Below are 17,175 nucleotides of genomic sequence, written 5' to 3' on the forward strand. Positions count from 1 at the left end.
ACCAAAAAGGAATGCGATGCAAACATTTTTGTGCACCCCATTATTCAAAGTAATTGCACTCTCCCTTCATAAACCATGCTAAGTTGGTAATGGAAGTGAGACGGACCAGCGCTCGTGAGTACATCTAGTTTTTGAGATACCATTCTCACATGAGGGGAAAACTAACGAAACCAGCCAAATACCGTTTGCTGGTACCTGTAATTCCTTTTAGAGATGGTTCAACCATCGCGACTCTGGATGAGTGTGAAACGATTTTTGTCACCAACGTTTATTTAAAAGGTGGGCCCAGAGATGTGTGTTTCATCCCGCGGCTATTTTTCGATTGAATTTGCTTTTATGGATGGTCCAAATATCGGGGATCAGTTGTTTAGATGAATCCAGCGGAAATATCCGAGCACTACTGAGGAGTTCAGACCAGTTAGACAGTATCCCAGGACAAGGGGAATTCTGTCCTCCGTTTTTTACACCCAACACAGCCCTTAGTGGCTGAAGTTTTGAGGATCTTAAAAGAAAAACACTGGTCTCACTAAGTCTACGTCTAGCGAAATCAATTTGTTTTCGGACCGTACTGGACAACACACCAACAGTAACACTTAACTTGTGGGCGATCCTATCTTTCTTACCCATATTTGATTTACATAGTTTCCTTCCTGAGACAGTCATATTTTCGTCTCTGCGGCTAAGGACTAATGTTTCCATTAAGTTTTTGACTGGGCGTTCTTGTCCATTGCGATGGACAAGACGGCGAGCTTCAACAGTGCCGAATAAATACATCCATTTTGCTAATCCATTGTCGTACGACTGAATAACGTACGGAGAAATATCGTTGCCGGACTTAAATTATGGGTCCTCGGTATTCGCATAAAGGAATAGGATTTTCGATAGCTACGATGTGACCCTGATGGACTAAAACAGACAGGCAATTGAGTTTAGAATAACACTTCACTTCTGGGCCTCATCTAGGCATCCCGGGGTCCCCGTGATGCTAGGAAAGTATTCCATCAGAATTTTTTCCACCAGAGGTATCACTGCCTCAGTGGACAATGGAAGTTGGTGAGCTGCGAAAATATGAACGTAGATGAGGGTGGTTTTGGGTTTGGGCACGTACGTAACAAAGTGCAACAATTTGGCGTGGAAAGTTTCATTCCACTTGCAAAGTTTTTGCAGCTAATACCAATGTGCGCCCAAGGAACCCCCATATGATGACAGCTGAAAGCCGCACCTTGAAAGAGGATTTAGTGGGTATCTGGGTGGAAGATGACCTAACTTGGACAATCCCGGAAACAGAAGTATAATGTGGACATTTGACAAAATTGTTGATATCATCCGAGATGCGCCCTCCACTCCACCACCTTGTCACGTAATCACTTATGCTTGACTGTACCATGTGGCTTTCACTAAGTGTGCCAACGGAGTGTGTAAACAAACATCGGTGGTGGTTGTTCTATGGTCAATTTAATGGCGATCGGGCCACAACGCTGCCACATTTAAAAAATAATCGATCCATAATGTGGCACAAATTCAGTTGCCAGGACGACATGGCAAAACGCACGTGGAGGTGAAAGTAGTGATCCAGCTGATGAAAAAAATGAATGTATTCATCTTTGGTACAAAACCAGCGATCGAATGAGTGGTCGATCTTTCGGAAGCGTATCAATAAATGTGACACAAGTACTTTGGAGTCACGCAGCTGCGTTTCATCGAACGCTAATTTCGGAGCTGTGAAGTTGTCAAGCCCACTAAAAGTATCGGGTAGTACGAAGAAACTTACAATGTTCGTGGATCGACGGATCAACTGTTGCAGTCCTGTAAAGTATTTGAAACTTCTGTAACAGTGTAGTTTATACCGGCCAATTGGCGTTTTTGTTTGTTCATTATCATGCTTGCGACTGGAATCTATGTGGATCATTATCCATACAAAGTTTATAATTAGTCAACTATTGTGGGAATCGTTACAGAAAAGTGGAATGAGAAAGATTTCCGAGGTCGCTGTTTGAGTGATAAAAAAATAGCTTCTTCCTCAGCTGCAAAAAATATGGAAAAACAAGAAGTGAGCAGCTACTGAAGCAAAGAAAACACCAACCCTGACAAGACTTGGCAAGTAGGCACCAGCCTCGCGAATATTATGAGCCAGCAGTTCCCAGTGCCCGTGGAGGCAGTTGTCCACCGCATCCATACATTGTTGCTCAACTTGTTGTAGGCCAGATCGAATGAGTCCAAGTGAAGTCTCGACACGCTTCGATCCAAATGAATTACCACTACCTCCAGCGGTTCCTGAAGTGATGGCCAAAGTAGCGGAGTCCAACTCGGACAGAAGAGTCACTATATCAGTGCGTACTCGTGCACATATGTCGATGCCTGGAGTTAGTTTCCTGTCGGAATAAAATAATGAAAAACTTATAGAGTAGCAGTCAGAGAAACACTCGGAAATATTATTCTTGGTTGAAAATGACAGTAGAATCAGGAAAGACTTTTATTTGTGTTCTGAACAATTAGGCGCCTAAACCAGAAGGTTCGCGAGCTAACTCAATTTTTAAACTAAGTAGCTATCGTGTCACTAGAATAAAGATCATCCAACCGCGAGTATGTACATTTAGGTTCAGATGTTCATGGTGAATTGATACTTCATTACCAAGTAGGGCGTGATGTGAATACCTGTAAAATATGCTAAAGTCCCGCCATCTCAGCTCGCTTGTGCTTGTTGCATAGAAAGTATCCAAACATCCTCACACCGATTGTACAAGTTGATACTGGCGATTTAGTTTCAGCTAACTGATAAATTAACCACAAAACATCGCAGCGGGTCATTCCACTTGACATTACGACTTCAGTCAATATTATGATGAATAGGTACTTTTTAGTGGGGTGTTGGGAGTGAGAAGTTACAGAGGCGGCAGAGGAATACAGGATAAACCTAGAAGGGGTGAAACCGAGTATTTGAAGATACAGAAACAACTCGGAATCATCGGTGGCAAAGTAACTGGGCTTATGATCGCATCATCACTATCTGTGCCTACTGTGGTTCTCATGGCGCAGGATTTCCAGATGCGTTCAGATAAATTTTTGCGACGGTTTGTAGGCATGCTAATATCGGTTGGAATATAGATGGCTTAGTTACACGCTGATCTATCCGCCACACCGACATCATTGGAGTCTGACAGTCTTGAACGGGTTCACTCTCTGAGGCGCTAAAATATGATTCTGCTGTAGTGACTTAAACATGGGGCATTTTGTTCGCATTTTTTGAGGAAATCGTGCTTTAAAAGTGCGCTGTTGGTAGGGACGGTATTTGAGGATCATACATACACGTGTAGTTCGTAATCACTGTTAAACGCTGACAAGTGAAAACTCACTGCAACAGTCCCTTCAACTGATCTACGGAGTCATACAGCCTCTGACGAGTGGCAGAAAATTCATCATTGGCTTTAGCGAATTCCTTCGAATCCACACCCACAAGTCCGTGTGAACTTTCCAGCAGTTCGGAGCTATTTTGTGCGATGGTTTGATGGGAATCCAAAATAGGTATTTGAGACTGCAAAGAACGAATAGAGAGGAATCAAAGATATACGACAGTTGTGAAGGACATCTATGTATTACGTTATTTCGTAGTGGTCGGTTAGCTGGCAAACTACGCTGATGTCAGTGTGGTGGCGCCATTTGACATGCAGCGCTTGACTTTCTCAGTTAGATGGCTATTATATCGGTCAAGAAGAAGCGTAGCTGTCCAATAAGCCTATAGAAACTGTGGTAAAAAGATATCACTGCACACCAGTTGGTGCCACGTACCATGAGTGTGACTCATACAGTCAAGGCTCATGATTTTCAGCCCAAGCGGAAAGGAATAATATGGAAAGGCGACGATGATGATGATGATTTACTAATAAGCACATTGATGAAGTACTTTGCTCACGTTGGTTTGTTATGGAGTGTAGTAAGAGTCACAACGGAGTTGTTCAAATTTAGCGTTCCGTTCCAATAACTTTTCTATCCTTGCAACCACCGTACTAAGAAAATTCATCTCAGCCTCAGAGTGTAAGAAATTAGAACAATGGATGGAATGTGCAGCAATCACGCATAAGGGATAGAATGGAACGTGACAGTAGTCGTCAATGATTATATGGCATCGAGTCATATGAATGTGTGGCACATCACTTTACCCTATAACGTGCTAATTGAGGACATACGAAGGCTTCACTTGCAATAATCATGACAGTCGAGATAACAAAAATGCAGTCTTGGGAAAAATCATCCCCTCGGGCCAAAAGACTACTTAAGAATGAAAGGGGCACCCGAAAGAGGCATCATCGTCATCGTTGAAAACGATTGTATTGAAGAAAACAGAAACTATGCAGTATTTTGGATCCTTTTACATTCTTTCAGGGACACGGTACGCAGTACGAATTTCTTGCCGTAAGAAGATGTCAAACCAGAAAAACTTAGGCTGATGCACGAGAAAAAACCTATCTCGTGCATTAACCCAAATGTTCATCCGTTGTAAGTTACGCACTGACCTGTTTTTATAATCAACACACTCCTAATCAATTACACCTAAATAGACGCATTAGCTATTATGTATCATCCGGGTAAAATTTCACAATGAGGTTTCAAGAATATGCCACTAGAACGCGAATGTTCAACCCGAAGACAATTTCGGACATGGAGACGATCCGAGCAATACTCACGGATGATGGGCAGTAATAATAATGGTTGATGGTTCCTACAGGGGTGGATATATCTGCCTTTCTGTAAATATATCAGTTGCACCAGGATACAAAATAGAGCAGACGCGCGTCGGACAAATAACTTCAATCATTGTGAAAGTTCCAGAAGTAGATCATTTGACCATCATAACTGCTAGTGATTGTGAGGGGCCTATCTTACGCTACACTGCGAACGAAAAGCAGTTCAATATTTTTCATCGTACTATGCAAGGCGATAATACGTTGCTTAACAAGAAAACGATTCGGCACAAAAGTTTAGACGAAGCCAGTGTCACAACAGAAGAGGAAAACGGTAGCTGGAGTTTATATTTGAACGGTTTTAACAGCGAGCGTGCGCGCAGTCGAATGAATCCTCATGATTCGCTAAAATAGCCAGGGAATCTACTGAACAAACCGATATCAAAGACGTGCGCTGGAACCATGGGCGCGCTGAAACAACTCCTCGTGGTGCCGACTGGGCGTCAATCCGTGTGAGCTAAGAGTTCAGCAACTCCAGAAAAGGCTAACCACCTTGTTTGGTTTCAATGTGTTGATTACTTTCGACAATGTACGATACGCATCATCTGACGCCCACACACCAGTTCCAACTAGTAGACAGACTCGTGGGGCTCATGTCTGAAGAATGTGGCAAGTGCTCCAAAACGAAAGCTGGTTTGGCGGCCCACCGCCGAGTTCATGTTCATGAAAGTGTTGGCACGAATTTCGTCGCCCATTCGGCCTGCGCTGATTGTTCCCGCCTTTTCCGACGGTTAGCGTGAATTAACACCGCCGGCACGCACTAACCCAGCATAATGCAGATAAACTTGGTCGAGTGAAGAATTCCGGGACCCGCTGATCCCAAAAAGAGTCACAATCACTCTTGCTCCTGGCAAACAATTTATGTCCGTATTAGGACTTGCAGACCATGTTGTTCACGACATTAGATCAGCATTTTCCTGATCGATCGGCTATCAGCGTCAAAAGCAGGTTACAGGAGCCTAACTAGCAAACACAACAGGACGAATCATCATCTGGTGGCTCTGACCAAATTAGCGGTCACACAGCGCCCTACTCGTCGGAAGCTGATGACTATAGCGTCTGGTTTAAACAAACCGTGGATTATGCCGTACCACTCCTGGAATCCCATGATGACAGTTTGGTTGCTAGTGTTGAACTTCTGGCATTTGCCTGAGGGCTGTAGTTCGTAATCAGGACACAGGAGAAGGTCCTGTTACTTCTGGAACCTCACGCTTTCAAGACATTTCCACACACCTGGAAAACTGTATCCCGACGCAGTCGTCAGCTAGCCCATCGAGTGCCGACTAACCGAAAGCCGATCCGCTGAGCAAACAACATCGCCATCCTGAACCTATAAAACCAAATACGGGAAGACGCAGCGTCTCCTATGCTCGATGAATCATGGAGGGATCTATACAAAGGCAACTGAGGCCTACCTGTGGACGCCCAGAAGTATTGGAAACAGATGCTTTCTGCTCCGAAACACATGGATAGACTGCCAAGTCGCGCAGTGCTACAAACCGACTGGAGTTTTATCGAGTCAATTACAGGTGAGGAAGTCGGCCATACGATCCGTTAAATGGGTGTTTCGTACCTAGGTCTGGACAAATTCACGCCCAGGATGCTTTCATAAGGTGCCTGCTGATCGCTGGAGCCGTAGACCGCATGATGCTAGATGTGCTCGTCATAATCGGATTGCAAATAAACTCCCGAAACGTCTCCGTCCCCTGGGATGCACCAACTTTGAGGACGATGTCTTTAATCAAGGTTGACCTAACCGCTGTTTGGGAGCGTCAAGCAACTGTGATAGACGTAAACAAAGTCTCGGACAGGCGCGGAGTGATTGTGGAATGAGAAGGAGCAGGCACTGATCAATATATTCGCTCGCCATAATTTCAGCCCTACATGCGATTGATTGTGATACCGACATTTCGGCTTACCGACCGATGATCATTTCTGTTTTCCTCAATCCATCAAGGCTTTTATTGGATTGGGACTTCCTACGGCCACAGTGACTGACTTGCGTTTGCTTGCAATTGTGGGCTCTCTGCGTACTAGTGACGCATTTATGCGTGGTACATGGCGTTTAGTGCTCATTCGTGCCATTGACTTTCACACCTTGTGCCTAATGTACGAGTCATGACTGTCCTAGCGATTATTCCACCTTGATGAGCATTTGGCATCGTTTGTCCTTTCCTCAGTTGTTGGTCTCTACACGTGTGTTTCCATATTAAACTAATGTTTTTTGGGGGGGGAGAACAAGCTGAGATTTAAGGTAAAAATATACAGTCCAGTTATCTTTGCTGATCGACTGATGCAGTTCTCGTGCGGTAGATTATGACCAGAATAAAAAGAGAAACACGTGGCACGCATTCAACCAGACAAGAAAGATGACAAGCTGGAAGCAGATTAATCAGCTCAGTGCGAGATAGTACAGGAATGAGATTATCGCGGATATCCGAACGCAATAGCGTAGCCCGCAAACCGATTGACAGTGTGTTCTCACATGCAACGATTCCACCGGTTGTTGCTATCAGACGCGGGTAGTTTGACAGCAGAATGGCCAGAAAAAAACCGAAATGCTGACAACAAAAATGCGTCTGTCGGGAACAGTGAAATAATCCGAACATTTTGACGCCATCGAAAAATCCCCCATACTTATCTACATTCGAACACATACTGACGACTGTCGAATGGGCTGTAGTAAGTCGATTTTAGTTTGCCGGGGAAAACCAAGTAACAGTTTTGCGCATTAAAGTCGAAAATGCATCAGACTGACCATTCGAAGTTCACTTCGGCAAGAAACCCAAACACTCGAAATGGAAGTCTGGGAACTCAGTTACAGCGTAAAGGCCATCAGACAGTTGTGCGTGTATATCAGTCTGTGATGTAGTCCTCTCTATCCACTTCTAGGTTTCCGCCACTCCTAAGTAGGCACTGAAAACAGGATTTATCTCTGGGCGGTCCATGACACACGACCCAGCCAGCTTATTTGCACTGCTGGATGCATTGTTTGATGGAAGTAACCTCTTCTTCAACAAAACCCCGTTCATGATACGTATAGTGTCCCTCAGTATCCACTGTCCCTCCATCAATACGTGGATGGATGTTCAGAGACCTACGTCCATCAGCATGTGTTTGCACTTTGTAGACGCGAAGTAAATGCCGAAGGACTTGATGACCTTGGTCAGCTTTTCTAGGGTTGTTAGTGGTTCCTTCTAAAATATAAGAACGATGTCATCTGCACATTGAAGGGGGTTCTCATAGAGAAATTTGGGGGCCGGAGTTTCCGACGCCCTCCAGATTTCGTCTTACTACGTCATGGATAACAGAAGTACACAAAAACAAGGAGAGTGGATACAGTGCTCGTACTCCAGTTTGTAGAAAGGTTTTTGAAGCGCTCCCTATAGACTTTTACGCGCCCACAATTATGTTAATACAAACAGCCCATGATATCCATGAACGTCTGGGAGGGTCCCTTGCGCACGCGTATTGAAAAGAACTAACCAATCGACACAATCGAACGTAATATTGAGGACAACGGACACCGAGATTGTCAGGTGCCTATACGCTTGTCATTGTTGTTACATTTGACGGCGTATGAAGAGTTGATCCAGACAGGACACTCCCAACCTCAATCCTGCTTACTCTTCTCGCATCCTGTCTTCATTTAAAATCAACGACGCAATGAGTTTGGTTAAAACAGGGGTCAAGCTAATTACTGTTTTTGCCACATCCAATGAGAGTATACTTTCTACTATCGATTCATTCCAGGTTTTTGCGACGGTCTCCTTATTCCAGATGGGGGCGAGTGAGTTAAAGATTTTGCCTCCATCTTGGAACACAGTGGGTAGGAGTTCGTCAAGATCAGCAGATCGGTGGCGTTTGAGGGACAAAACGCATCAGTTCATTTCTGAAGCCGTCGGTGGTTCCAAATTTACTGTCTGGGCTGTGTTGTCGGTGGGGACTCCCTATGCGCAAAATGTAAGTGGCAAGTGGAACTGTTCACCCAATGGTTTGGGCGCCTTCAATGCGTAGCTACCTGTTCTCTAACTAACTAAACATGCTATCGCCTCCAAAGCTTGGCTGTATGTCCCACACTCTCGCACTTTCCGGTGATCAAAACTGTAGTAGCTGGAACCAACCTGCCTAAGAAAAACGGTGTATAGCTGATAAATTGATTGATTGGATCATATCTACAGAAAGGACAACCAAGGTTACCACAATTAGATGGGTGAAATTGGGGCACTGAAGGTTTGATCATTCGATGCTGAGTCTATACTAGTGATGGAAAGCGTGCATTCTTAGACCTCCAAGTTGAAACTCAATTTACCTCCCTGTAATTCAATATAATTAGGCTATAATTAGGTTAAAACCAGGAACTTTATAGGTATTAATGGCGAGAACAGTGGTTCTATCCACAAAACATATAACGACTCACTTGAAAGGCCTCCTCAGCTAACTGACAAGGCGACCCACCAGCCGCTCTAAAAAGCACATCCGCATACTGATCGACGGACTCCTCTAATTGTGTCGCGCTCTGTTTCAGTCGAGTGAATATTACGTCAGGCTCAGCTTCGTTACCTGCTTGGGTGGATTTGAACACGACTGCCGCACATCGCGCAACTCGTTCAAGGGACTGAGAAGTAAAAACCAATCATCATAATTTTGAGTTCCTTTCAAACGACAATATGTGAAGCGATCAAGGGCAACGCAAAAGAAGGATCAGTTTGACGCTTTAATATCGCGCTCAGCGAACGGTCTTACCTTTAGGTACTCTGATCATTCGCTCCATCTTCAGATGCGAAGCCTGAGTGGTGGTTGAAGGTTCCCTCAGTGGGACTGTTCTGAGCAAAATCAGCACACCTCTTTTCTCTTTACAACACGGCTGCTCAGTGTCCGTGCTAATGATCCCCGGAACAATCAAGCTCACAACTGTGGACTATCTTGTGGTTGGCCTAAAAAACCCTCGTTCGCAACATACACACACGTGCTCATTTACAGGTGGGAGTAGAACCTCAGTGGTATCCTAACTTAGATTCATTCGGACGCCAGAATTTCGTTAGAAGTTATGGAAAGTAATTACGTTAAACTTCGAAAGGCAAGTCACAAGCAAATGCTTCGTCGTGATACACAACCATTGAAGAGCAACGTGGACAGACCAAAGATAATCCAAGAAATTACTAAAAGGAAAGTCACTCGGTAATTTGTTCACAACTAAGATACCCATGCGACTGAAATCTCATAGCACTACACAAGGACAAAATAACATTCCAATAATTATCCATGACTTGGTAGCCGAATGTCTTCACTGACCTTGGAAAATTCTATAAGCTCAGATCGTATTCATGGTTGTGGCACTGAGTAAACATTCAGCGTCTGGTTTCCCTATGCTGTCCAGTATATCTTTAATATATATATGCCCTAAATGTTTGGCGTAGGTCTATGGTTCAGACTTGCTGAACTTACATATTATAGTACGTGGGGTGAGAATACTCGATGGATTAATATCAAGTGGGAAAAACAAGGTGGTGATGGCGAGGACAGTAAAGGATGCAGTAATTCATATCCAGGATACCGAAAATGCTCACATACAGGAAGCATGATGATGGGATCTTTCACACGGCGTCCGCTCTTCAGGGTCGCACTCGTATAGTAGTAGCGACGGACCGATGTTTATGACCTCTGAAATCGTTGCATTACCAGAGTACTGTTTTAGGTAATGATGGTGACAGGTGAAATTGGCCATTGGCGACAGTGACTTGTTTCCTGGACACCGTCACAGGTGGTAATATCTGGCTAAAGCACAGAAATCACGCCCAAAAAATTCTAATGCACGATGTGTGTGAGTCCCTACGGCCCAAATGACTTTCGTTGTTAATATGAACGTTAGTACACACGTGCAAGAATATGTCGCACAAATCTACTTCGATCGATAGACACGGGGCGCTAAACAGTATTTCACAAGACTGTGGGAGTCTTTAAATTCGAACGAGGGGCTCCTCACACTCATGGATGACCGGAAACGGCGTGTCTAGTCTAGTGTGTTGCTGTCCGATTCAGACAAAAACGCAGGTACTCCGTGACCTGATGAATTTATAGACATAAACTGAATCCGATTTGAATGCAACGGCAGCGACCAACGGGTACCTGAAATGGGCTCAGGCAATAAAGAGTAGTCTGTGGTGAAACAAAACAAAAAAGACCATCGTTTGTGCGCCATGTGACTAGCGGTTACCAAACGGAAAAATTCGGTATGGTGTTCAAAACATGTAGCTGAATGTCTGACTTCAAGACAACTAAGCGGAAACCCTACCAATTGGGGGGCGCGATGGCTCAGTGATTAGAACGCGAATTTACTGACCGGAAGGTCCGTGGTTCGAACCCGACCTCTGCCTCTCGCCTCCTCCTATCTAGGCTTGGGCAACCTGGCAGTATCCCAGCCCTTGTGCAACCTTTGAGTGGCATCGCAGCTACGTTTCATAGCTGAATCCTACCGATTTCGAGTTGCACACTGATATAGTTCCCTCCCCAGTCGTAGCTGCCAACCCATACAGTAGACACAAACCAAGGTTTCAGCAATAGATGAGTGGTTCTATTTTTCGCTCGCGAAAGGCATGCTGTCAGAAGGATTGTGACCAACCAAGCCACAAAGCGAATCCAGGTGAGAGTGAAACAATGGAAAATGGAGCATCGACACAGTGAATGTCGTGATTGAAATAATGGGTCATGCGTCATGAACAGCAAACTCAAATGCATGTATGATGGGATAGGACATCCAAGAAGTGTTGGACATAACTGCTCGAAACAAACCAGGAGAATGCTGCCCAGGAGGATGAATAGAAAATTGGTGTTCAAACACTTCAACTTTAAAGGGGCTAGAAGCTCCCAGAAAAATAGCAACACCAAGCAGATAGATCCTAGTACAAACGAAACCATAAAAGCCATGCTGTTCGGTCTATCATGTAATCGAGGAAAAAATAAAGACCCAAGCTACATGGGTTGTTGCGATTCCATTCAGGATCATCAGAGGCCGCTGTAAACCGATCTAAGGTTACTGGTGTGTTTTATAGCTATTAGTGAACCACCTGTGTGCGCACAAAACTGGCGGAAATTGCGACATTGTTTAATTCTGAAGGAATGCAGAAAACACAGAATTTTGAAACCCTGACTGAATGAGGTCGAAATCCACACAGAGTGGAAACAGGTATTCATTTAGCAGACAACTCGATAAAAAAAACAGATCAAGATGGTCATTATAATCCACACATGCTGTTAAAGCTAACCGGCCCGGTTTTCCGAAACCCTATGGAGGTAATATTTTGCCTCTCTCGGCTGTGGGTGTTACTAATGTACAGGCCGAAAATTCCGGATGTCTCACGAAAAACTTACTGCGATACGCTGAATTCATGTTATTGACTTTCTGTTTTTTTCTGAAATATTACTCGCGGCAATGCAGCATGTATAGATGAAAGTATAAGCAAAAGTAAAGCTCTGCTTTAAGACAGCACTCGTCCTATTTACAAAAAAATAATGTTCCAATGAGTATAGAGTTGAAGAAACCACATTTTTGCCTGGAACATATGCTCCTTGCTTTTGAGTGTTTTACTTTGTCTTGACTTAGCTAAATACAGAATAGGTCGTGTGGTGAGGGAACTTTTGACCACATTTTGGAATTTAAGGCTTCCTCGGGTAAATGGTAGATTCGTGATCTTACACAGACGGGCCAAAACAGGTTACAACATCTGAACAGACTGCGAAACAACTCCACTCTTACTATTGTCCACGGGATTTAACGTGAGAGCATTAGCTCGCCCTTTAATGAGAACACCTCGTTCACTCACCGAACAGGATAGACACCAATGTCTACCGAAATCAGATAAAATCCGACCGGCATGTGGACTTCGCATCCACCAACCTAGTGGGTGATGACATCACCAGTAAGCCACCGATTTGGGCTGACTTGGACACTTGATACTTGTTGCTCCAGTCGACTAGTCAAGTAACAAGTGACCCAAAAAACACGCCAACTGTTAGGCCACAACCAACAGCAAGTTGGCTTCAGTGACCCAGCTACCATATAGGGAGTGCAAGCGAAAGGCCAACATAAAGGTACTGGAAGACGTGTATGATATAAAGTGAATTCGGTACGTCCATTTGGCATTCGGTTTTCACCTAGTCCTTCTAGACAAACGTTAATCCGATTGTTGGAAAGTTAACGTCGAAAATCATCCTAATCCAAAATGGTATCTGTCATGGATCATGAAAAAACGAGGTCAAAAATTATTCACCCGATCTGAACTGATGTAGCCTGTCCCCAATCGCAACCACACGCACAAATGGGAAGTAGGTGCTACCAAGAAGAAAAGTGGGACGTGAACGCTGATGGGTCGGAGCCACGAGCAGTTTATGTGGGCAGTTTTATGCTTGTGGTCTACAGTATAACCTAAATCAAAGGTAAGCGGAAAGTGAAAACTTCTATGGGGGAACACTGCTTGTATGAACACACTTTGTGAGATTCTGTAGTCAGATCCTTAGCAATATCAATTTTCTTAGCTCCAAGTCATCAAAGATATCTTTTTATAGACCATGAAAGCTCGATGAATCAAATAGGCAAAGGAACCAACGGGCATGTAATAGCCAAAGACAAATGGTATTGGAACTTACCTCGGCCAACGTTTTCTTCTCGGCTGCGCTTTTGCAGTCGGATAAAAGCGGACGAGTCGAACGACACAATTGGGTGGCGCGCTGTGCCACATTAGTCGCAATATTCATTGCCTGGATGCATTGAAACGAAAAGTATTTTGTATGGAGAAAATCCCTGGTGGAAACTGATATCCTTAGCATAAGATTGAGAATATAAACAGTGGGGATACGTATGTCTTCAAAAGAATCCCGACAAACATTCTCGGTCATTCGCGATGTCAACCCAATGAGGATCAGTAATTCTACGTGGAGTCGTCCTCTGGCCATTGGATTTTAATTTTCACAGAATGGTTATCATATAGACAATCCCAACCGATTACTCTCCAAACCTGAAGACTCCTAGATTTAAATGAATGGTTTACCATCAAACAAAGGTGAACACTGTACAGCCCCACAAAACAAGGCTCGAAAGCTCTACACCAGCTGGACTGGTCAGCACAGCTCACGCCTCATCAACGTACAACGGTCCACACAGGAAGGTTATCACGGCTTACTTTTATTGTAGTGATTCTGATACTGACTGTTTGGGCTGTACTCTGGGTTAGCGTCATTTCTTACACAATTCTGACAAGTGGGAAAACTGTTACCCCTTACTGCAGTGAACTGTCAACTTGACTTTCACGAGTTCAGTGGTAAGTATAAAAATTGGGCAAGTGCAGTGTTTTCATAGGAATAAAGCGAGTAGTTGCCTGTTTTTAATAAATTGAAAAAAGTTTGAAACCGACTGAGAGGTCATCGTTTAGGAAGGGCTTGGTAAACAAGGAAAATCTATCGGTTATTCAACAAGCCCTTCTAAAATGAGTGATTACCTGATTACCTTTACAGGTTTACGCAGTTGTTGCCCACGTGGTGCTCACGTTGGCCATCTAATTTGTTTGGAGGACCGACCAGTGATTACGACACATGATCTAACGGTTCACTGGTGATGGAATCGCTTGGGGGCTGTGAGAGCTTCAACATTCTCACTAACATGTACAAAGCTTCATCAAAACGATTTCCAGTAAACGGTCACGCTAAATTGATCAAAACAAGTGTTTCCCACAGTATTTGCTCAGTAAAGAACAGTCTCTTCAACCAGTCAGCGATCGGTCTGATACAAAAAAATGGCCTGTCATTTGGTAACGGCATTTGCAATGATACAATCAATCGATCAGCTAGTGCATTGTAATAGCTAAGGGAAGGATACTAACAGTGGTTTTCGTTTGTCAGCCAAAGGGTGAATGCACCTCTACTGGGAGGTGACAGCATGCCAGTGAAGCTAAGATTGCAGAAAGTACAACCATAGGCTGAATGGATAACGTGAAAGTATCTATGTTGGAAGGTGGTAGATTTTCTGCATCTAACAGCAAGTACTAGGAACTGAAACCCACCTCCAACGAAGGCAGTCCATCGGGGGTGGCCTGACTCTCAGCCCGTCCAAGTTCGCTGGCCCCCTTTCGGACCGCGGCGATATGATCATGCAACACTGCAAGCTGGTCAGAAGTGACCAGTCGACCAGCATGTCCTGGTTTCGATGCAGGATGACCAGCCCCAACCAGGTAGGCCGCTTGACTGGCTGTTTGCAGCAACTGACAAGTTGCTTGTGCCACTGCCTTCACAGCATCACTAAAGGCATCGGTATCATTTTTGGTCACAGCCTGTGGGATTGAATCCACGTAGGTTTTCATGTTCTGCGAAATGGGAAAAAGATGAATTCGTTGTTTTTTTTACTGTAGCAAGTTGGATAATAAGCAAGTCGCCACTCGGTTGCATACTGGTTCAACGAGAGCCCAGCATCATAAGCAAGTCAGGAAGAGAAATGAAGTAGCAGAAAAAAGGGCACCAAAATTGCAGTTTCAGATTTAGATACATGATTACGAATGTGCGAGGCAACAGAAAAAGAGATAAACAACCTACTCAATAAGGATTATAGGCACACTAAAAACTGACCTCACTGAGTTGACAAATGCTGTTCAAACATTCAGGATATGTTTGGTCGTTAACAGGAAGACGGATAGGACATAAGGTCGTTCGTGAAGCGTCAACATCATGCGAGCTAGTTCTTCGTAGTTGGGTTTTCACTCGTCGCAGGGCAACTGCACACTGACCTCGCATGTGTGAAACTTTCTGTTCGGAATCTGCATCGGATACGGCCGCCCAGGAACTATCTAATGTGGCATCCGGTGGGCTGACAGTGGTGGCTTTAGTATCCGCCTGGAGGCTCAAATCCAACGCCCAGTCATGCAGTCGTCTACCGAAATGAAACAGAGAATTGTGCATCATGTGAATGATGTGATAGAGCAGTGACTGGATACACTAGATGTAGTTCCATCGAGTGTAGTTCAGTCCTTCGGTTATCAGCCATGTGTCGAAAGAATCCAGTGGTGAGCCGTCAGTTAGTTTTCAGGGAGAGCTTATCTGTCCAAGATTGTCTGATTAAGTTCAAATCAGTAAGAACTCTGTTTACGTTAACGGAAACTACAGTCTACGATAAGGCAAACTGAAGGTACAAGGGCTGAAACGTTATCAGATTATGACCAGTTCACCATGGTACGCCTGGTGTTTCATGCCTTTCAATCTTTTTTGCAACTTTTCTGTAACTGGGAGCCTCCTCGAAGAGATACTCCCCTCGGAAGTAGTTCAACAACAATCAGTCCGCTTTCGAAAGACAGGCAAACCGATTACCCCATAACAGTGCCAGGAACTAACTTAATCCAGTGGATCTATTATAACGTCCGAGTCATCAAGTGATTTACAATCTTCACGGATTGATTTCTTGGTTTAGCCCAGATGAATTGGTAATGTAATTCGATCAGGTGTGGAAACACTTCCCTTGGAAAAGAAATAGATTCCAATGTGCTCAAGAGTCGGGTGGTTTTGTAGCCAACGGTGAAAAGTGTAAATGAATCTCATTGGGGATGAAAATGGCCATCAGTCGTTCTTCAAGACTAGCTATATTCTGGCCTCAAATTTGGTTGTTCAGCTTTGACCGGTACAACTAAGACAGAACACTTCAGTAAGTTTGGTTTTGCCAAAACATGGACGGACCACGTGGCCATGCTTGTTCATAACTTGAATTCGGCGATCAACGTCACTGATTCCGGTAACTTTAGAGTCACTAATAGACAGGCATCAACTGTCCAAGTGAGTATTCTCAGCTTTCCGTGATACCTCGAAGAAAGCAAACCACGTTGGAGTGCTGCTAGGTTGAAATTGTCAGTAGTTACTGCTCTCAATCCGGAGTTTGACGTTTTAATTCAACAGGCAGCTGGATCAGGACAAAATAGTCCTTATTCGATAGGTTCAATGAGGTTGCCGTAATTTGAAGTAGAACAGGTTTAGCGAAATACACCTGTTAATTACGTGACGTAATTATTTGTTTCCCTATTCCTCAGGCTAGTTCATCACCCTTCCGTTCTATTTTATACAAAGCTGACTCTACCTCAACTATTTCTATAGACGATTTGTTTACATTTATTTCTGGACTTGTTGAAATTTTGTCCCAATTTGACCTGAACAACAATTTTCCCGCTTAATTTGTCCGATAGCACGCTGCCCTTCGTGTGCCATCCTGTGATGCTAACTGCCCAAGGTTCGATCTAGCCGTAAGCCTCTCTTTAATTCTCCTCACGATTTAGTGTTAATTTCCTATAGAACCACGGTCTACCTATCTGTACTGTCTGCCCAAGTCCAATTCAATATATTGTTCACTGCCCAATTGCGACTACTGAACAAACGCAGGTGAAGTTCGTAGAATTCGGTTTCGCCGCAA

The 17,175-nt window shown here is 44.1% G+C and overlaps 1 protein-coding gene across 1 annotated transcript in view; it reads right to left on the reverse strand.

Moving 5' to 3' along the window:
* Positions 1 to 17,175, reverse strand: part of T265_05098 (hypothetical protein) — a gene marked incomplete at both ends in the record, with an annotated part of 91,539 nt that overhangs the window by 21,497 nt on the left and 52,867 nt on the right. The window contains 6 exons of the mRNA XM_009170015.1: positions 2,084 to 2,372; positions 3,354 to 3,532; positions 9,160 to 9,357; positions 13,386 to 13,496; positions 14,795 to 15,094; positions 15,354 to 15,654. Of these exons, the coding sequence (XP_009168279.1) occupies positions 2,084 to 2,372; positions 3,354 to 3,532; positions 9,160 to 9,357; positions 13,386 to 13,496; positions 14,795 to 15,094; positions 15,354 to 15,654 (1,378 nt within the window). The remainder of the gene's footprint in view (positions 1 to 2,083; positions 2,373 to 3,353; positions 3,533 to 9,159; positions 9,358 to 13,385; positions 13,497 to 14,794; positions 15,095 to 15,353; positions 15,655 to 17,175) is intronic.

This window comes from Opisthorchis viverrini (genome assembly GCF_000715545.1).
Source record: "Opisthorchis viverrini unplaced genomic scaffold opera_v5_92, whole genome shotgun sequence".
Taxonomy (NCBI): domain Eukaryota; kingdom Metazoa; phylum Platyhelminthes; class Trematoda; order Opisthorchiida; family Opisthorchiidae; genus Opisthorchis; species Opisthorchis viverrini.